Below are 21,448 nucleotides of genomic sequence, written 5' to 3'. Positions count from 1 at the left end.
TCCAACTGCCTCCGCGCAGGCGCCTCTTAGGCCACGCCCCCTACCCCGAGCTCTGGGCTCGCCCCACCCCCCGCAGAAGCAGAACCGCGCAGGCGTGTGCCTCAGCCACGCCCACTTTCCTGATTGGCTCCCACCCGGCCGAAGGAATACGCAGGCGCCTTCTAGGCGCGCCAGCCCCTTCCACTCAAACACCGCCCTGAACTTTCGCACCACGCAGGCGCTAAGTGACTCCTTTGCCAACTGCCCTCCCTCTTCTTTGCGGCCCCGGGAGACACACCCCCTTGGGACTTAATGCGCAGGCGCCGCTCTACCCAATTTGCATTCGACTGACTGGTTACGCATGCCCGGGCGGCGGCGGCGGTCGGGTGCTCTACGGCCTTCACCGCCGGAAGTTCGGCGGCCATCACCAAAGAGTGCAGGTCCGGCTCGCTAGCTAGAGGGGCTCGTTTCCGCCCTGCTCCCGGATGGTGGGCGGCCATCTTAGGTGCGCGCAATTAAAGGCTGTGGTGGGATTGGCTTCGTATCGTGGGCCCGTCCGCTGTTACCCACCTACCAGAGCCTTTCCCCGCGGGGCGGGACCTTGTAACGGCCACCTCCTTTCCAGGTGAAGGGGAACGGCGGTGCGTTGGGGCTTTGAGCGAGCTTCCTCGCTTCCTCCCCCGGGATCCCGGGACGGGCCCTACGCCCTGGCTGATCAGCCCTAGGGTAGGAGACAGAATGGGAGGCCTCTACTCTACTTCTTCCCCCAGTTCCCGCTCCATAAAAAAAGATGGGGGTGAGCCTTCCTTAAGGGGCCGCCTTCCCTCTCACCCCTTGGCAATACACTCCGCCTGACCGGTACACTCTCGAGTTGGCGACTTAACGGGGCTGTGGCCAAGTCCCACCTTTTTGTCCCTGGGCCAGACCCAGTGGGGAGGTACTCTTGCATCTTTGAGAGAAAAGACTGTCCTAAATCAGCCTTGCTCGGCGCGGGCGCGGGGAAAGGAGGAGGCGGGTCCGAGGACTGCCTTTCTTCCGCTCCTGGGAAGCGCGAAATGCAATCGGGTCACGGCCGCCTCCGAACCCAGGCATTATTCCTCTTCTGGCCCCGAGGATTTTTGCGTTCCTTTCTGGAGAAGTCACAGTCAGTGATAAACGGTGGGGGGAAAAGTTAGGACGTGGGTGGTCAGGGCAGTCTGAATGTAATATGTTTGGGCTTCCTAAGCATCTTTACTCCCTTTTTATAGCTGAAGAAACACTTCGGTTCTGGAAATAGCGACGCAGTATCATGGCTGGCAGCCCTACTGAAGATCCAGAAGGAAGCCGAGTGCGTAACAAGTATTAACTTAGTGGTGAATTGAAATTCAGAATGATTGAGGTCAAGGCGCAGGCACTTTTTAATTAAACTAGTGATTGAATTGTCTTTTTTTCCTTTCCTGTTTATTTTAGAAAGGCTGATACAGTCTTGGGCAGAGCCAGCTCATTACTTTGCACATGCTTTAATTCGCTTTAGATAACTCCTTAAATTCTGAAAATTTGTCTTTTAAATGAAGGAGGGATGAGGGGGGAGGTGGGCACAGTAAAGGGAAAGAAGTAGCTTAGTATTTTTCTATATCTAATAAAAGTTTTCTTTCTCTTTGCACATTTTAGATTACTTATGTGAAAGGAGACCTTTTTGCATGCCCCCAAACAGACTCTTTGGTGCATTGTATCAGTGAGGACTGTCGAATGGGCGCTGGGATAGCGGTCCTCTTCAAGAAGAAATTTGGAGGAGTGCAGGAACTGTTGAATCAACGTGAGTTCTGAAAGCAGCTGAACTCACTTGCCCTGACGAGACCATCTTTTGATGCTCCTTTTAAGCTTAATAATTTAAACAAGATATATATGCACAGATGGGGTTCCTAACTACCGAGTCCTTTTAACTCTGCAGATTAAGTTTCTCCTCTACAGAGATGGTCTCTAGTTTGGGTTTGCCCACAAAACTGGAGTTGTAAAAGTTTTAAATTTCTTCTCCCTCTTTCATAAATCTTTCTTAATAATATTACTCCATTTGTCTGAATCCTTTAATAACTCTGACGTGCTTAGCAAAGTCCACAGCTTTTAGCCTGGCATTCAGGATTCTCTGTTTGCCCATACTGTGCTTATGCTTCAAAGAGTTTAGAACTTTTCCTTACAAACACTTCCCATTGCTTGTTCCCAGTGATTGTAAAGCAGAAATGTGTACCAGAATCAGAGGTGGAGCTTCTGAAAACAGTTGCTTAGACCACAGTCCAGGCTTACTGAATCAGTCTCCACTGGTGATTCCGCTCCCAGCCTAAAGAAAGCAACTTCTTACTGCTTTGTATTTTATTTGTTTCAAAACACTACACGGTCTCCTGACTGGAAACTGTTAAATAATTTAAGTTTTTAACGTTAATACATCTATGTTCCGCATGATGCTTAACACATTAGCTGTTTGTATGTAAAAAGATAATTATTAAATTATTAAATACACATTTGGCAAGTAAAAAATGCTGTACATTCTAAAACATTTCAAGGCAGTAGACATTAACATTTTTTAAGAGAACAAGAAAGGGTATTTGAAAATGTAGCAGGATTGAAGATGGAGTGTGAGGAAAACGTGATTGAAAACATGATTTTCTAAAACAGTAGGAAAACTGGAAGTTAAGGAACATGGTATATATAGATCTGTAAAGATCTTTTAAAAAAATCTAAGAATGAAGATCAGTGTTTTGGTGTTTCTTTTTTACTATTAAATAACTGTTTTTCTTAGAGAAAAAGTCTGGAGAAGTGGCTGTTCTGAAGAGAGACGGACGATATATATATTACCTGGTAAGACGGGGCCAATTCTCAGTAAGTTTTGAGTATTAGCAAACAGATGGGCTGTATTGCATTTGTGTTGATCACAGTGTTTCTTTATAGACAACCAAAAATGTCCAAAAGCTGACCTCATGCCGACTCAGATCCAGAGGTGGTCGCTGTTTGGTGCACTGGGTTAGAAACATGAGGCTGCATCCCAGCTCCATATGAAAAAGTTGTGATATTTACCAAAGACCTGTTACATGATGTGCGAAAGTTAGGGACACTGCCCTTGTTTTAATTCCTTCATTGTTGTAGTGAAATAGAGACAATAAAGTTTCAAGAGACGGATTGCTCAAAAGAGTTTTTCTCTCATTCTTCTTTACCAAATACAGTGCCAGGTAATACTCTGCCCTTCTCCTGCCTGCTTCCTCCATGTGGATTTCTTCCACTGTCCCAGTGGCCTTTGACCTGTGAAGGAGTGCAGCTTCTTGGTGATGCTGCTGAATGACTTAGAGCCAACTCACTACAAGCTTGATTTGGGTAGCACACAAAGTGGGGGTGCTGTCCTTCAGGCTACTGTGACTTTCAGTCTTGTTTGGAATGCTACCAGTTTCTTTCTGTTCTTTTATAGGGAAATAAAAAGCAAGCACTGTTTCTAAATAAATAAACCTAACAGGAAATTTTTAGGTGCTATGGGTTCTTCCTTGTTACAGATACATAGCTTATCTCTTGGAAGTGGCACAGGAACTTTCACCTCCCTTGCTTAAAAACAATAGACAGTAGGCACACCTGCTAATCTGGGTCTCTTAGGAAAAGAAAAGATGTGGCAGCTTCTTGGTCTGTGGCTCTATTCAGTGGATTCCTGAGGGGCTCCCATAACGGAGAGAACATGTGACATTTGTTATCTAGACTAGTCTGTGAAAGAGTACTTATTTTAATTATCATGACGTTGGAAGAACATGATGACGTTTCTTTGGCTCTCATTTTGGACTAACGGAAATTTGAATTTGTTCTTCGTACTCAGATTACAAAGAAAAGGGCGTCACACAAGCCAACTTATGAAAACTTACGAAGGAGTTTAGAGGCTATGAAGTCCCATTGTCTGAAGAATGGAGTCACCGACCTATCCATGCCAAGGCAAGGAAATCCAGGGCCCTAAATGAAGACTTGATTGGTGGGGTTTACTGTCTTACCCAAAGACAAATGACTTAAAAGCTTATCTTAACCCAAAATGTAGACTTAAAGGTGGAAAAATTTCAAAGCATTTAAAAATCATCAGTTAACCAATTGTCAGATCTTCGCTCAAGGCATGCCCATCTTTTAGCTTGGGCTGAATGAATCAGGATGATTAAAACAGATCTTCCTCAGCCCGCCTAGTAGGGAGGAACCATTGTTCACCACTGTTTGTTGAATTCTAGGCATCCTCTGATACAGCTAAAGAATCAAGACGGAGCAGTTGTGATTTTTCTGTGGGCCACTTCAGGTGTCCCAGACCTGTTCATTCTGTGTGAACAAAGTTGTAGGTTATCACTGCTTTGTAAACTGCATGCTTATTTATGTTCAGCATGGATAGTAGCCAGAGGGTATGTCGCTGATGTAACGTCTTGGACCCTCGATATTGGGAACTTAAGGGACTGATGTTGGGGGTTCAGTATCCTCTTTGTTTCCTTTTCAGGAATAGGCTTGGGATCCCTCCTCTTCCTGTCAGATTAGTTCTGAGTCAGTACTGACCATGCATGCAGGTTTAATCTAAGCTCCGAGTTAGAAATGTGGCTACTTGGTCCCTCATCTTACACTGGTCTGTAACATATTCATGACTTATGTACCAGAAACTTTTTTTTTTTTTTAAATCACAGTTTTTTCAGGTACTTAACACATTAATATAAAATTATCAGTTTTAAGTCTTTCTTTTTTCCCTGTGGATATTAAGGATCAGTAAAGTAACATCTTGGAAGAAAGATGCCAGGTAGTAAGAGTTTTGTGGGCTGATTGAGGTTTCTCACCAGGGTGTTGGGAAGATTGGAATTACAATCAGCTTGGCATTTCCCAGTTATCTTCCTTAACATTCATTTATCATAAGTGTATTTTTAAAATGGGCTTCCCTGGTGGCTCAGTCAGTAAAGAATCTGCCTGCAGAGCGGGAGACCCAGGTTCGATCCCTAGGTCAGGAAGATCCTCTGGAGAAGGTCATGGCAATGCACTCCAATAGTGTTACTTGGAGAATACCCATGGACAGAGGAGCCCGGCAGGTTATAGTCCATGGGGTCACAAAGAATCAAACACGACTGAGTGACTAACACATTTTAAAAATGCCAACCTTTTCCCATCCACCCACGGCTAGTTTTCACTAGTAGAAACAGTGAGTTCTTCTGTCTTGCAGCAGAATTACACATTTCTAAATGTACCCTGAAGTAACTGGGAATTGGTACTTTATTTGGCAAAAGAGAAGTGACAGCTATTGGATGTTAGGGCTGTCTAGGAAACAGCCTTAGGTGACTCACAATAAGAATTAACTTCTAAACTCCCACCATAGTTGCCTATAGGTGTGAAACCAGATGTTATCTTTGGCTTTGGGTGGATGCAGCGTAGGGAAAGAGACTTTTCCTCAGTCACAACCAGTGGAGATGTTTGGTCTTTTTCAGGATTGGATGTGGTCTTGATCGTCTGCAATGGGAAAATGTATCCGGAATAATTGAGGAGGTCTTTGAGGCAACAGACATCAGAATTACTGTGTACACACTCTGAGCAGAAGAGCGTTTTGGATGCGTCTACCTTCTGCATCACCTGGGCCACAGGACTGAGCAAACTGACCCTAAAATGGTCAGAGGACCGTTTCTTGTGAAGTAGTCTGAGTCACAGGCCAGACCTGGGTTGCTGTATTCTCAGGATTGATTGGGACTCTGGAGGAGGGGTTGCTTGTTGCTGGGAATTTTTATTTTTCAGGAAGGTAAGCTGGTGCTGCTGCTGCTAAGTCACTTCAGTCGTGTCCAACTCTGTGTGACCCCATAGACGGAAGCCCACCAGGCTCCCCCGTCCCTGGGATTCTCCAGGCAAGAACACTGGAGTGGGTTGCCATTTCCTTCTCCAGTGTGTGAAAGTGAAGTCGCTCAGTCATGTCCGACCCTTAGCGACCCCACGGACTGCAGCCTACCAGGCTCCTCCATCCATGGGATTTTCTAGGCAATAGTACTGGAGTGGCTTGCCGTTCCCTTCTCGGAGGGACCAAATGTTGGGCCTAGGAACCCTATGTTGCTGGGGATGCCGTGTAATTTGTTTGGGTTGCCACTAGGTGGCAGCATTGCTTTTACTTCTCTGCTGTTTTAAGAGAAATTTCAGGAAGGATGACCGTTTTCAGTTCATTTTGCATCTTGTGTCATTCGTGCACTTACTTGGTATTATCCTTATGGCATCACATTGATCCTAGGAGAGAATTATGGGTTTGGTTTTTGTTTAAAGTACAAACGTTTTATGTTTACAAGGAACTTGTGGTGACAAAGTGGAAAAATAAATATCTTTTTTGGGGGGGGGGGGGCTCCAGTGAGGTTCTGTGCACATATCTGTGTTGTTCTGTACTTGGCTAATGGAGGATTCACCTGTAACTTAATTTGAAAGAGTCAGAGGGCCCAGTAGGAAGAGTGGCAAGGTGAGAAGACCTCAGAATGGGCAAGAACACTGGAAAGGCAGGCTTTTAGAATCTCCTTGTGGTGAACTCTTCCTCTCCTGTCCAGCATATAGTTTCTGTTTGAATTCAGTCATAAAACATAGAATAACATGTGAAATACCTGGCATAGTAATCAGTGTGAACTAATGAATGGCTCAATCCACAGTTCTCAACAAAATCCATACAAATCCCTTTACAGGTCCACTCCCTCTTAAACAGGAATTCTAATTTGGTAGTTAGGGGTGGGGGAGAATGGCCAGTTTTGTGTTTTTGAGCTCTAGAGGATTCTGACGTATGTCCAGCTGGGGTGGAAAAGAGTAAATTTGTGCCTGGAGAATCCCAGGGATGGAGGAGCCTGGTGGGCTGCCGTCTCTGGGATCGCACAGAGTCGGACACGACTGAAGCGACTTAGCAGCAGCAGCAGCAGTCCCCTTCTAAGCTCAGAGCAGCACTTTGTCCACTCTTGATTTTCATGGTGGAAGAATAAGGCTCATGGATTTAAGCCAGTGGTTCAGTATCAGAGATGTGGGGAAAACTAGGAGACTATATCCACCCTCTGTTCTCTTACTGTGGTATTGAGATCAGACAGACCTGCTACTGATTTTCTCCATAGAGTGAATTCTTGATCTGTCATAGGACTTGCTGCTTTCCCAAGTGTAAAAGAATTGGATTTTAGAAGGGGCTTGTTGAAACACCAGGAGAGCACTGGTTAAATGTAATCTTTGTACTTTAGACTTGTGTTCTTATCGCATGGCAGCCTGATATGAGGCAGCAGTTTCAAAAAGTATTTGACTACTTCTGTATCTGTATGTGTAACAGAAAAGTTCTCCATGTTGTTGGGGTAGTGGCAGTGCTGGGAGCAAGTTCATTGTCAAACTTTTAGACTAAGGCTTTTCTCGGAGCTTTGTTTCTGTCCACAGACACAGGTTGAGAGGGAGGAAAGAATGTACAAAACTGAAAAGGAGAGTGGGGTGGTAAGAGGAAACTTAGAATTCAAGTATTTTGCTTAATTCCGCAAATAAATCTTATCAGTGGGTCAAAACATTGGTTTTCTAGGCTGCTTCTATGTTTTAATGGATTAGGGTTAATTTGTTTCATGGAGTATGAGCCTTGTTCACATTTCTAGTAACAAAACCTAGTCTTGTGAAAGCCTGGCTGTAAGTGGAATTCCGCAGGGATGTGAAAAAGTGCCCTGTCATTTGCAGATAGTCTTGGGGTCAAATTCCGATGACTTATCACACTTGAAGCCTGGGGAAAGGAGGCATGACCTGATAATCAGAATGGACACATTATTCCTGGAAACCTAGTTAAGAGTTTGGCAAACACCCAGAAATTCACATGTGAAATTTTGCTTCTACATAGGACTCAGACAAACCTTTTAAGAAATGAGACTTTTGACACCATCCTGCCCTTGCCATCAAGTATGACACACAGACTACCCCTACATTATGTGTATCCAAACATTTAAATCCTACTTCTCGCCCTTTCCTCTTTAATCAAGGGGCTAATTGCTTATGGATTGGCAATTGGGATGTTCATATTCCTTAGGAACAGGTTTCCTGTGCCTTTTCTTTCATCCTCTGCCATACTCCTTGTTTTTAGAGGAGAGAGAAGACACTCATTTACAAGTAAGCTTGAGACAATATTTTCTGAAGGTCAGGACCGAGGTGTGAAGTCTGCATGGGAGTTGGTACATCCCGTGTAGCCCTGGCAAGTTCTGGTTTAAGCCTTCCTTCCACTTTATAGAATGTGGCTTGGTTCATAGCCTGGGACATCCCTGTTTCTGGGATTTTCTCACTGTAATTTCTAAATGTTCTAGTTCTTTAAAAAACCTGGTCACAGAAAGACCACGCCACCTCTTTTATTAACGTTGCTGTTTAAAAAAAAAAAAAATCCCAACTTGAGATGCATTTCTAGACATGTTTCAAAGATCTGTTCAGACTTTGGGTCTGAGGCTCTTTGACCTAAGCCCAATTGGGGGAATAATACGGACCTTCAGTCCCACGGAGCCTGGTGCCATTTCTCTCTCTACAGCTCACTTTCCTGTTTCCCAAGAGCAGCCTTAGAAAGTTACAGCTTAAGTGATTTACAGCATAAGTGTATTTTGAGTCCTCAGAGGGCCTTGGGCAGTAGGATTGGTTGGTGTCGAATGTTGTCCAGCTCCAAGCAGTATTAAGAAGTCAGGCATGTCCCAGATGACCACATGTGTCACTGCTGTCTCTCGGTGGCAGCAGGCAGACCTTTGTGAGAAAACGGAAAGCAATGTTACTGAGAGCCCTGCTGACCCCAAACAACAAAGAGTTTTCTGTTTGAGTTAGGGTTTCTTCGTGCCTTCCTCAATGAATGCCTGCATTTCTCCATAGTCACCTGTGATTTCTGCTTTACTCAGTATTGGATTTGTTTCATTTATATTTTGGTGTAGTTCACACAGAGAAAGCCCCAAAAGAGATCTGCTTCAACTATGTTGCAGCTGCTGCTGTTGAGTCACTAAGTCGTGTCTGACTCTTTGCAACTCCATGGACTAGCCAGCCAGGCTTCTTTGTCCATGGGATTTCCCAGGCAAGAATCCTGGAGTGGATTGCCATTTCCTTCTCCAGGGGATCTTCCCGACCGAGGGATTGAACCCATGTCTCCTGCTTGGTGGGCAGTTTCTTTACCACTGAGCCACCTGGGAACTTAACTATGTTATCTTGCTTTAACTATATGGTAGAATCCTATTGTCATTTTTTCAAAAGATGGAAGAAGACATATGAGACACATTTTCTTTAACAAATGCTCATTTCTTGAGAGTATTTTAATTAAGCAAAGTTCTTTGGGGCTTTTAGATTACAACTTGATTTCATGCGAGTTTTTTTTTTTCTTCTTTAAACTTAGTACATTTTAACCTCTCCCTTCAGGAATATGAGCAACTCAAATAGAGTACAGAGAAGCATGTTAATGGGTCCAGATAATACGATTATGTATACTAATGGAAGGAGGCTTAGAATATGGAACATGTACAATAATATTTTATTAAAAAATAATTTGACTTAGAAGTGGACTTTTCTCTCAAACTGATTTATCTGTTTGTTTATGTTGATTTAGATCAGCATAAGAGGCAACTCTCAGTTATCCAAAATTAAAAGCTTTTTAATCATCCTTGAAATGCGTAATTTTTATAACAAATTTAGCTATTATTTGACTTAATAGGTAAAACACATCTCTGAGGTCTTGCTAGTTTGGCAGCTGGAAGAAGTGGCCTGTGACTACAAGATCTTTAAGAAGAAAGTACACTAGAGTTAAAATTAGGCTGCCAGTCATCATTCTACAGAATTTATGTAGGGTTTATAATTACGAGTGCTAGTCCCTACACTAATAAAATCTTCAAGGAATTTTTGTATTTTCAGAGGTCACCTTTAGAAATCTTTGTATTATTACTCACCACCACTCTTGAGTGGTGTCTTATTTTAGGTGAGCAAGGTATCACATGGCACTATCTGACCCTGGTCTCACTGAATTCAGTGAATGGGTCCTGCTTTTTTGTAAGAAATGGCTGAGAACTGTGACTTCATGGATTGGTGAATGCTCAGCTGGAGAATGATCTAACACCCTATGTGGATAGACCTGCCAACATCAGGCTCTGGAATATTGATGTTTCCATGAAGCAACATCTCTTTAGAGTGTTAAGACTGAGAGGCACCAAATATAAATTTAACATCTTCATGGAAGCATGCTGCTTTCATGTTTTATTAATCTGTGAGGTGTCCAGAATTAAAGCTGATTAAGAGGGTGTGAAGACCCTTTCTCTGGTAAGGGAAATTTTTGATCAGTAACTCAGGTCTTGTAAAGGGACTTAGTCATACATAGCACTTGTGTGGGCGCAAACTAGATCAGACCAAATTCAGAAGGAGACAGTAGGAGATCCTATACCTTCTTTCCTGAGGGCGATTGGCCTGTTTCTCTGAAAGAGTCTAATTTACCCTCAGCAAGAGGTTGAATTGGCCTTAATTGTGTCCTAATTATTTGCTTAAGTAGCTAATCTTTACTTCCACTTCTATCCCATCATGATACCTGTTAGGAGGCTACTTCTGAGCTGTTGGCTAATTTGCAAACATCTTTTTAACCATTTAAACGTTCCTTTGTAGCAGAACTTGTTGCTTTATTATCTCCATTCCTGAATTCATCATTTTTCTGCAAGTTCTGCTGAGGTCTTCTCAACATAAGAAAAGTGTTCTTGCACTGTATGTTCACACAGCAATTCCTGGTCTCCCTCAAAGCAGAACCATTTGTTTGAAAACATGAGTTTCTCTGCCTCCCTTCTCCTCCCAAAGAGTTGAATACAAATTCATTCAAGGACATTCAAAAGTACCAAAAGTGAGGGGGGAAAAAATGCCCCTGTAGAAATGAAAAACCAGCATTAAAGGAAAAACAATGGTAAGATTGCAAATGGGGTGGGGGCAGAGTGTCTAGAAGGTGTAGAGGACTGAAATATCTTTGCTGTTCAGTAACAGGTCCTTGCAGGCATCCCAGCTGGTGTAGTAGTAAAGAATCCACCTGCCAAATGCAGGAGATGCAAGAGTCGTCGAGGGTTTGATCCCTGTGTTGGAACGATCTCCTGGAGTAGGAAATGGCGATCGGCTACAATATTCTTACCTGAAAATCCCATGCACAGAGGAGCCTTACAGGCTACAGTCCATGGGGTCGCAAAGATTTGGACGTGACCGAGCGATTGAGCATGCGCGCATGCACGTTTATACACACGTGTGTGCAACAGGTCCTTGTACCATCCTCATAGAAAGTTATTAAGTCCCATCAAAGCTTTTGGATTTCTATCACCCTTGAGCACTCTTAAGTTATGGGGAAAGTCAGTTTGATATAAAAAGGTAGGAGAGAAAGGATTTAGGGAGAGGAATTTAGAGGAAAGAAGAGGCAGGATTTAAGAATGTTGTTACCACCGACCAGAAAAAAAAAAAGATGAAATCCTTTCAAAGGAAAATCAAAGAGATCACTCATTCCACCTGCCCTTCTACCCAAGTTGACAGTGAACAGATACTCACGTGAGGCTGAACCTAGCTGCCTACTTCAGGATGTCCGCCAGCTTCTCCTCGTAGTACAGGAAGTTCTCCTGAATGTCCTCCCAGGGCTCAAAGGCCTTGGATTCACCCTCTTCTTGCTCCACGAAATTCTGCCAGATGTACTCGAAGTCCTGGGGCTTCATGATGCGAAGTCTGCAGCCGGCCTCCTTCAGCTTCCTGAGAGCCTCCTGGATCTCGGGCTCCTCCCACATGAACAGCCGCCCCACCAGGATGAGCAGGCGCAGGTTCTTGGTCTTGTTGAGGGTCTTGACGATGCGGTCTGCGCAGGCCGCGCAGGGGCTGGAGGACACGTACCAGGTGACCAAGTAGCGCAGGGCGGGGTCGAAGGTCGGCATGATGCTGTTGAAGAAGGCTTCCTCCGCGTGGGCAGCGGCGTGCTCGTCCTCCAGGTACCCTCGGGAGGCCTGCACTTGGCCTCCCTTGCTCTGCGCTTCCACCACATAGCAGAGGAAGGTCTTGTTCCTCCCAGAGCTGTACTCCACATTCCGGAACTGAAACTTAAAGAAGTGGGCAGGCAGTCGCTCCCTATGGGTCAAGGAGACAAAGGCACAGGGAAGAAGAGTGGGTGATGAGTTCTTGTTCTAGGACTCGCCTGGAGTAGGTGGCGGTCCAAGATCAATTCTCCTGGGGACAGATTCATTCTCTACTGAAACAGGCCTTGCCTATATGCTAACGGTGGTGGCAAAGGCACGAAGGAATTCAAATGGTGTATCTAAAGGAGAAGAGAGAATGTGGAGTGAGGTGTGCATCCTGGATACCACATTAGCACAGACCTTCAAATACTCCTTCACTCCCAACACACGGCACACTCTCAGATTTCTAAATCAGTGACTCTTTAACCCGACTGTACATTAGAATCCGCTGGAGGAGCTACAAATGTCTGCTGGTGGCTCACACCAAGTAAATCAGAACATTTGGAGGAAACCTGGGCATCAGTTTTAAAAAAAATGCTCCAGATGATTCAAATAAGTAGCCAGGTTTGAAAAACTGTCCAAGTAGTATTACAATGTAGCAAGCATGTAAAAATTCTCATGACCGAGCAAGTCAAAGATTGTGCAGAATATTTCACGCTTTCATAATCTCTCCTTGTCACTCACAGATATTGCATCTTAGGTAAGGGGTGGCCTAAAATGTGCAGTCTCAGGCTCTCCCAAGGACTTTCTCATGTCATCTTTTCCCTCAGGTGAAAGAATGGTTGTCATGTAAGTGTCCAAGAAGGTTTTATTTTTGAGGCTAGGCTACCTCAGGGTACTTTGATATGAATTAACTTGTGTAGTATTGACATGTTTCAGAACCATAAAAGACTTAGCCTCTGTCCTTTAGATGCTTATAATCTACCAGCTAGTTTCTGGCTGGAAAGAACAGATGTAACTAAGACAGCTGAGAACAGTAGGGGACTGCTGAAAATGACACGGTGGAGTAAGGACCCCTGCTGAAGTTTTCTGAAAGTTTAGCCTTGACTCAGGAGTCAACAGAGAATTGTTAGTTTCCTGAGGAAAGAAAAGTATAATGAAACTCAGGTTCATGGAAGAGTTACGGGGGTGACTTTAGGCAGAGAGAGTGAAGCTGGGGAAAAGTCTGAAATTTGGGAAGCCCACTTGGTGTCTTAGGGCACCTGACTTGGTGATGAATATATCCAGTGGCTTCCAGGGGAGGTGGATGGTTAGGAAATGAAAGCAGCAGGAAAAGGCCAGGTGTTTCAAAAAGTTTGGTAGTAATAAGGTAAGAAAAAAGAGAAGCTAAAGAAGCAAGCATCAGAGTTGAAGATTGTCTTGTTTGTATGTGCATGTTTTTCTAAAATAGGGAAGATTTGTGCAGGTTTGAAGGCCAAGGAGAATGAAGAGGCTGTTAGAAGAGAGACTGAAAAGGTCAGAAGGAGAGGAGGGGATGAGTACCAGCTGGAGAGGCTGGATGTATTCTTTTTAAAAATGTAACGTCAGATTTCCCTGGTGGTCTAGCGGTTAAGAATCAGCCTGCCAATGCAGAGGACGGGTTCGATCCCTGCTCCGGGAAGATTCCACATGCCGAGGCGCAACTAAGCCCTCATGATGCGACTGCTGTGCCCTGCTCCCTAACGCCTGTGTTGCACAAGAGACGCCTCCGAAATGAGAAGCCCCTGCTTGCTGCGACTCGAGGAAGCCCGCATGCATCGATGGAGACCCAGTGCAGACAAAAATAAAAACGCTTCAGAAAATGTGACCTCTGTGGCTGCCCCAGAAGATCCCCAACTAGTAGCTCTGCTCTTTCTTCCCTACACCCCTCCACTTCACCCGGAGAGGTCACCCAACTCCCTGGGCTGCAGGGGGATCCCTGGTATCCCAGGGCCTTGGCTTCTTAGTGATAAGTAGCAGGTGCCAAAGAGCTGAGTAAATGTGAGATGTTTCCCTGCAGTCGTCCCCTCCCCATCACCAAATTTTCCCCACCCAGGTTTCCATGTCCCTTGCTGTCAGGTTAAGTTTCCACTGTGGAGATGGATGTGTTTGGGGCCCCAGGCCCGGGATTCCTTCAGGTACTATCTTTAGCTCTCTTAAGTCCCTCTGTCCCTGGTTGAATGTGTTTATTATTTACTTAACATTTGGGGAGAAAGGATGGTCTGATGATTCCCCTCTCCTCTTTCAGTCCCTGCTGGGAAGTCACTTACTGAGCTCTCCCCTGTTAAACTCACCCCAGAAGGCCACTCCTCAACTCAGCCAGTTGCCAAATGAACCTTGCGCTTCCTAGAGTGGCTTTTTTCCCTCCTGAGAAGCACGGAGCCTACCCTTCTTGCTGAAACCTTTTATTTTTTCTTCCTCTCTAATCAGTGCCAGACCACCCCCAATCCCAGCCTCCCCCCCACCCCCAATCCCCAAGTCCAATCCAGAGCCACCTGTAGGATGGATTTGCAGGTAAAGATTTTGGAAGGATTCATAGCTGCTTGGTTGGCTTGGGGGCTTCAGCAGTAGCTTCCTATGTGGTCCCTCAGGTTTCCTTTCAGAAACTGAAAAGTATTTCTCCAACTGCCAAGCACAGCCCAACTGAGAAAACGTATGTGGCCCAGTGTAAGGTTGCATGTTGGCTGGATGGTCTACAGCTGATGATTCTCTTGGTCTGTCCTCTTCTTTAGACAAGAGGAAAGGACCCGGAGAAATGGGAAGGCCAGTGGAGAGGAAGAATGTTCACCTCTCCATAAATATCGGTTTCCAGCTCCTGGGGCCAGCACCCTCGTGGTCTGCCCTGTCCCTCAGCAGGGCCTACTGGACCCGGTACCTCAGAAAGGGAAGTGCATTCAAGGGGCAAAGGAAAGTCACGGAAGGTCTTAGCTCCCAGTCTTTCTTTGGGTTTGCTCAGAGACTGAGCCTGCTTGGCTTCTCAGTGGGATTCTTGGTTTTTCTAGAAGGAGCATACAGGTTGAATGAGGTTCTTTGGGCTTCTCAGACTGAAACAGCCAGGTCCTGGAGGGCCACCAGGAGAACAGAGGTGGTCTGAAACTTCTAGAGAGCTAGCCAACGTGATCACCTTGGGTTCTGTTGTAGAATCACAAAGTAAGTCAATACTATTATGCCCACTCAGCTTCCCTGGTGGCTCAATAGTAAAGAATCCACCTGCCAATGCAGGAGACATGGGTTCGATCCCTGGGTTGGGAAGATCCCCTGGAGAAGGAAATGGCAACCCACTCCAGTATTCTTGCCTGGGAAATCCGATGGACAGAGGAGCTTGGCGGGCTACAGTCAGTGAGGTCTCAAGAGAGTCAGACATGACAGAGCGATTAAATAATACTATGCCCACAAGTGGAGAGACAGAAGTAGTGACAGATTTTGTAGATAATCACACACGTTTTATTTTCTAGTAGCGTGACATGCTCCCGTACCGTATTTACATGTAACTCTTTGCTCTCAACCCCAGCAGATACTTTCCTGCTGAAGTGTGTGTGTGTATGTGTGTGTGTGTGTGTGTGAGTGTATGTTAGAGTGGTGGCCAGGAGAGAGATGCTGATGGTAGATTTCTTCACCTGGACCCAGTCCCTTCTTCAAGCACAGAAACTAACAGCATAACTCCTACCCCCCCTGCCAACTTCGGCACCTCCTTAGGAACCATTTCCTCATACTTTCTGCAAACAAGGCCATTCACACTTCATCTCCTTAGACCTGGCCTTCTGGACACTGCAGTTCTCCAGGCTGGAAACCAAGAATTCTTACATCTAGAAAAAGGGACAACTGTCTGCTTGGTGGCGGGAGAAGAGATGTGACTCGATGTAATACATATATTTCTTTTCCCCCTCACTTTCACGTTAAAAAACATTTGCATTTCCTGAGCAAAAATCTAGACTGTGAAGGCAAGCAACTTGCAGGGCAGTGGAAGCTCGTCTGAGATTAGACATTTGTCCCCCAAATAATCCATGGAGCAGAAAACCCACTCACAGGTAACTGAGTGATGACTCATTTCCACGTTGCTCACTAGACCTTTTCATGACCTACTTGAAAGAGGCAGAATTGCCAGTCTGAGTTTCCTTTCCCCTTTCTCAGACCACTTTTCGAAGTTGATGCTACAGAGTGGGCATCGTCAGAAGGAGGAATGTGGGGAAACAGTTCTAACAGTCAGACTTCCTGGAGCTAAGAAGGTGTTTGACGGGCTGCTGGCTCCTGACTGGCAGTTCTGGACGGGATTCCGCAAGCCCTGGGCCCGCCCTTTTTCTTGGGCCCACCCTGTTTCTTGGAGGAATGCCATCCTGCACATGCTTCCACCTTCCCCTGACCCTCAGAGGAGATCAGAGTCTGTGACTATCTTCTGTCCTTTATGAAACAAGCCTTTGCAGCCTGCTCAGGAGTCCAGGTGAGGGGCGAACAGCCACAGCATTAATAGTGGCATTGAAGGCCTCCGACTCCTGGCCCAGCCCTTCTCTGAACCCTGCTTCTCCTCACGTGGGTGGAGCAAACTACTGGCGGCTACAGAAGTGGTTGAAAGGAGACTCACTGCCTGTGCCATTTATCTCTGTTCCAGAATAACCCCTTTGATAGCAGGTTCAGCTTCGTGTAAAATCATACACAACATAACTAGAGATAAAGACAAACACACAGCAAGGGGTGCTGCCAGGCAGAGCTGCAGCTGGGATGGAGGGATGGGGAACCAACCCATTCCGGTGCCCCAGAGCTTCCCTCAAGCAAGCTGAGTTCAGAAGGAAGCGAGAACCAGAGGAATTCTCTTGTGAGCCTAGTGCTGTTGGATCTTTGTATATATATTAATAATATATCTGGAACTTCTCCCCTCAAGAAGCTCTCCCTGATGGTTAGGGAGTTTGGGGTCAATGTGTACACGCTGCTATATTTAAAATGGATAACCAACAAGGACCTACAGTAGAGCACAGGGAACTCTGCTCAGTGTTTTGTGGCAGCCTGGATGGGAGCGGGGCTGAGGGACCATGGATACATGTGTATGTACGGTTGAGTCCCTTTGCTGTCCACGTGAAACTATCACACCATTGTTAATCAGCTATGAGGTGACAGTCATTCAGTAGTGTCTGACTCTGCAATCCCATGGACTGTAGCTCACCAGGCTTCTCTGTCCATGGAATTCTCCAGGCAAGAATTCTAGAGTGGGTTGCCATTCCCTTCTCCAGGGGGATCTTCCTGACTCAGGGATTGAACCTGGGTCTCCTGCATTGCAGGCAGATTCTTTATCATCTGAGCCACCGGGGAAGCCCTCCAATATAAAATAAAAAGTTACAAAAAGTAGCCCTCCCCTCATTAATTCCCTACCTGAATGTCTGACAGAGAGCCTACCACACAATAGGCACTCAATCTTGAGTTCACTCATTTATTCAACAAATAATTACTAAGCACCAGTTAGGAGCTGGGTGCCACTCTTGGGGCTGGGGAGAAAACACCTAAAAGGCAGAGTCCTTGTCCTCATGGAGATTAAATACTTCTGGGGAAAACAGGCAGTGAATAAATGACTCCTATTCAGAAATTTTGTGTTGAATTTGCATAAAAGATTTCTCTTTATGGCTTTTTCTGGATGCAGTGTGGTGATTTGGAGTCAGCCAGTCTTGGGATTCACATCCTACTCTATCCACTTCGTGCATGCGTTCTTAGTTGCTCAATCATGTCCAACTCATTGCAACCCTATAAACCGTAGCCCTCCAGGCTCCTCAGTCCCTGGGGATTCTCCAGGCAAGAACATTGGAGTGGGTTGCCATGCCCTCCTCCAGGGGATCTCCCCAACCCAGGGATTGAACCCAAGTCTCTTGCATCTCCTGCGTTGGCAGGCAGGTTCTTTACCATTAGCACCACCTGGGAAACTTGACTTCATCCACTAGCTTTGGGAAAATTATTTCTCCCTCTGAGGCTTCCTCATCCAAAAGACAGATTGAGTAATCTAACCTCTGTTTGGACAATGGTTGACTTTTGAAAAATTAAACCTGGTACTGAAGGATGGTTTCTTTTCTGGGCCTCAGGTCTTCCCCTTTTAAGCACATCCCTCCTCTGCCCTTTCATTCCTGTTCAGAGGGTTCTCTCTCTCTGTGCTTTTTAAAAATTTTTGTAAAGCCTTGATTTCTAATATTTACTGCTTTCCCGTATACACACCCACTGTGGAGATTTCAAGAAACCAACAGGAAGTCAGTGAACACAGACGTGGTACAAGATGCATCCGATGGACTCTCAGCTGAGAGGCATGAGCAGGCCTGGGCACACCACCGCTGCTGTAGACCTTTTGCTAGGATTTTCTACTACATCATTTTTAGTGTTCTTAAGTCAGCTTTCTTTTTTTTTTCCGAGTCGCGCAGCCTATAGGATCTTACTTCCCTGACCATGGATTAAACCCAGGCCCTCGGGAAGGAAAGTGCCCAGCCCTAATCCCTGGACCACCCGGGAGTTTCCTGCTTTCTATCCCGAGTGCCCTGTTCACACCAGAATCATGACAAGTGGTCACGTTTCTCCTTATTCGTACCTGGTAGTCCCCCTTCCCTCAGACTGTTTGATCAAAAGCCATCTGCTGTTCTAGTCTGGGGCCTGTTCGAAGGAGCAGTGTGATGAGACCCTCCCCTGGGGAGGCCAGGCTCTGCTGGCCGTTTGATGCCAGGACACCTGGAGAGCGGAGGAGAGGAAAGCTTTCCCTTAGCCTGCCCCCTACAGACACAGCCACACCTCGGGGCTATTTTAAGTTGTCTGTTTACCAGCAGGGGCCCAGGAGACAGATCTCCACAGCTGTTCCTTGTGGCCAGGAAATACGAAGGGCTCCACCTCCCTCCTGAACTGCTCTCAGAGCGTCCAGAAAGTGGCCCTACTGTGCCTCATTGGGGAGTCTTGGCTCAGGGAAGCCTTTGCACCTCACCACCCGGAGGATGGAGACAGGTGGGAGCTCTGTTTGGGAGACCAGTGAGAAGGATGCTAGGCTGGAGTCAGAAAACTTGTCTCTTACTAGTTCTGTGGTCTAGGAGCATGACTGGACCTCCCTGACTCTGTTTCCCCATCTGTTGTGTGGTGGTGACACAGCTCCTCTCTCAGCCTCATGGTGAGGCTGGAATGAGCTCAGGTGTGCCGGCATCATAAACCCCCAGATGCGTGTCCGTGACATCAGAGGATTTAATCTTTCAAAACCCACCACCCTGAGCCCCCAAAGCATGTTCAACTCAGCAAACATACTCTAATTCTCTTCTGAACTGACTCTGCCCCTGTGCCTGGGAGATTACAACACAGCACAGAGTGGGTGTGCCTGTGTGTGTGTGTTTGCGTGTGTGTGTGTGTGTGTGAGAGAGAGAGAGAGAGAGAGACCAAGGCCAGCATGGGCCAGCATACTTAGCTGTTAGAAAAAGGATCTCTTTCCATAAAAAGTCACTGGAATGGAGGACTCTCCCAGCCTGGCGGCCCTAGGCTCTCCCTGCGTCTATATTAATCTGTGCCCTGTTGCTCCTTTAATCCTGGTCTGAGGGTGACATTACTTGGTTGGCCACGGACAAGTGCAGGTTCAGGGGCTCTTCCCTGAAGCTTTGCCTCAGGAACCAGGATACATTTCCCTTAGGTTCTCTTAGAAACCGGAAAATGTCTCAGCCGGAAGGGAACTTGAGAATCAACTAGCACAACTTCCTAAGGTTACAAATGAAAAAACTGCAGCCAGGCCAGGACTGGAGAAACACTTGCCCAGCTTCAAGCAGCAAGTCCCAATCACCACCCAGGGCTCCTTCTGCCCTTGAAGGCATCATGCCTCCATTCTCCCTGAAATTTCTCTTCCTGCGGCCCCTCCTCTGCTTGTGGGCATTGCTGGAGACTCCCAAGAAGGAATCCTTACGCCCCCACATACTCAGTCCCTGGGTTGGGAAGATCCTCTGGAGGAGGAAATGGCAACCCACTCCAGTATTCTTGCCGGGAGAATCCCATGAACAGAGGAGCCTGACGGGCTACAGTCCATGGGGTCACAAAGACTTGGACATGATTTAATGACTAAACAACAACAACAACAGCAAATTCCCTTCTTATTCTTTGTTTAGGAGTTTAGCAGAATCTTCTGCCAAAGGGACAGGGAGAGAAGAGGAGGATGACTGCCTTGTTTTATTCCTGGAGATGGCACAATCTAGATAAGGCCGGGGACCCTCTTTGGAGCCTCAGCATGCTCTGCTCTAGGTCCTGCGTCCTCCAGGCTGTGGTGGAGGGTGAAGGAACACCTCCTCTGCCCAGAAGCTCTGGCCCTGGCCCGTGCTACCTGGCCTGTAACCTCTCTTTTTCCCTGGGGGCGGATGCGAATCTCAGCTCTTGGGAGATTCAGAATTGATGCAGCAAGAAAAATAGACTGTTTCTCACTCCAGCTTGGGAAAGGATGGATCTGTCTTTCCTGTCTTAGGCGCTTCTACTTCAGGGAGAAGCTCTAAAGAAAGAGAGGGAGACATACGGGCAGAGGAGAGGCCCACTCAGAAGCAGGGACAGAAGTTGAAGGAGGAGGTCCTCTGGGATCGTATTGAAGTGTGCTGTTGGTATCCCATGATCTCACCAAATTCCCAGGGACTAAACTGCTTTTACCCAGAGGGGCAGGTGACACCCCAACACCAGGAAGCCCCAGGGCTGGTTCCCTTTTCAGGGTCCTCGATTCCCCAGAGTTCCCCCTACCTCTGCTGATCGGAGGTGTCACTCTGAGAAGCCCAGAGAGTCGCTGCTGCTTCCCACGTGGCACACACCTGTATGCCCTCACGGCTGTCGCGCGGTGACCCTGGCCCCTACCATGGCCATCCTAAGTCCCCCAGCGTGTCCCTCCCCGCCCGCGGGCTCGCGCTGGGGAGGAGGAGCCCAGCCCACGCCCAGCTCTCACCCGGTGACGATCTCAAAGGGCGGCAGCTCAATCAGCTCCTTCAGCTTCTCGGGGTCGTCCAGGTTCTCCTCGTCCTCGCCATTCTGCGAGGCCGGCTCCGCGGCCGCCGCGGCCTCTTCTTTCTGAGCCATGGAGCGGCTGAGGCTCTGGAGTCAATGAGAAAGAGGGGAGAGGCGGCGGGTCTGGGCCAAGGCCTGGCGGCAGAGACCCAAGCAGCTGTCAGCAGCTAAATCTGCCTGGGGTGACGGGAAAGGATGCGGCAGGCCAGGCGAGTGCGCTCAGCCCCTGGCCCGCAGGCTTTATAGGCAGAGGCCCCTCCCCCGGCTTCTCCCGCTCTATCTTTTTTTGAGTGACGGTGGGTGCGGGGATCGGGGGAATGGAAAATCTGGCCATCGGTGTCCCCTATTTATCAGAAGCAGAGACAGGAAGCTGGCAGGTAGGGATGGCTTGGCCTGCACCCCTGCCCCCTGCACCGGGTTACACAGGTCTTCACATTCTCTTTCTCCTCCTCCCTAACTGTTTTTTCCTTTTTCTCCCTCACCCAGCTCACCTGGGGAGATTGAGGAAGGGACCTAGGGTGGGTGAGTTTTCGGAGGGGAGCTTTCTCAGAGGTTTAAGCGGGACAAGGCTTGTGTTGAAAGGGACCCAGGCCAGCCTG

General features: G+C 46.9%; 2 protein-coding genes across 8 annotated transcripts; one reads left to right on the top strand and one right to left on the bottom strand.

Annotated features, from left to right (window-relative positions):
- The first annotated feature begins 291 nt into the window (after window positions 1-291).
- OARD1 (O-acyl-ADP-ribose deacylase 1) lies at window positions 292-14,307 on the top strand. 7 transcript variants are annotated; one of them, XM_055406207.2, is made up of 6 exons: window positions 292-419; window positions 1,227-1,306; window positions 1,630-1,774; window positions 2,753-2,811; window positions 3,806-3,918; window positions 5,424-9,580. In XM_055406207.2, the coding sequence occupies exons 2-6, from the start codon at window positions 1,268-1,270 to the stop codon at window positions 5,524-5,526; spliced, it is 459 nt and encodes a 152-aa protein (XP_055262182.1). In that variant the 5' UTR covers window positions 292-419; window positions 1,227-1,267; the 3' UTR covers window positions 5,527-9,580. The 7 variants fall into 7 exon arrangements, with proteins under 7 accessions (XP_055262182.1, XP_055262179.1, XP_088687513.1 ...); XM_055406204.2 differs by having other exon boundaries at window positions 330-484; XM_088831387.1 differs by lacking the exons at window positions 292-419; window positions 5,424-9,580 and adding exons at window positions 466-604; window positions 13,476-14,307.
- On the bottom strand, window positions 6,855-21,074 carry APOBEC2 (apolipoprotein B mRNA editing enzyme catalytic subunit 2). Its single transcript, XM_055406202.2, has 3 exons — window positions 20,791-21,074; window positions 11,479-12,042; window positions 6,855-8,682 (listed from the first exon to the last, which is right to left on the bottom strand). The coding sequence occupies exons 1-2, from the start codon at window positions 20,919-20,921 to the stop codon at window positions 11,499-11,501; spliced, it is 675 nt and encodes a 224-aa protein (XP_055262177.1). The 5' UTR covers window positions 20,922-21,074; the 3' UTR covers window positions 6,855-8,682; window positions 11,479-11,498.
- Window positions 21,075-21,448: the final 374 nt, after the last annotated feature.

Source organism: Moschus berezovskii, chromosome 23 (assembly GCF_049115385.1).
Source record: "Moschus berezovskii isolate FMDL1 chromosome 23, NW_MosBer_1.0, whole genome shotgun sequence".
Classification (NCBI taxonomy): domain Eukaryota; kingdom Metazoa; phylum Chordata; class Mammalia; order Artiodactyla; family Moschidae; genus Moschus; species Moschus berezovskii.
This window is presented reverse-complemented; position numbering and strand designations above follow the sequence as displayed.

Bases quoted from the DNA above. Each gene is read 5' to 3' on its own strand.
- OARD1 (XM_055406207.2), top strand. From the start codon at position 1,268: ATGGCTGGCAGCCCTACTGAAGATCCAGAAGGAAGCCGA. The intron at 1,307-1,629 runs GTGCGTAACAAG...TGCACATTTTAG, and splicing joins AAGATCCAGAAGGAAGCCGA to ATTACTTATGTGAAAGGAGA. The intron at 3,919-5,423 runs GCAAGGAAATCC...GGTCTTTTTCAG, and splicing joins ACCGACCTATCCATGCCAAG to GATTGGATGTGGTCTTGATC.
- APOBEC2 (XM_055406202.2), bottom strand. From the start codon at position 20,921: ATGGCTCAGAAAGAAGAGGCCGCGGCGGCCGCGGAGCCGGCCTCGCAG. The intron at 12,043-20,790 runs GTGAGAGCTGGG...CTTGACCCATAG, and splicing joins CCCTTTGAGATCGTCACCGG to GGAGCGACTGCCTGCCCACT.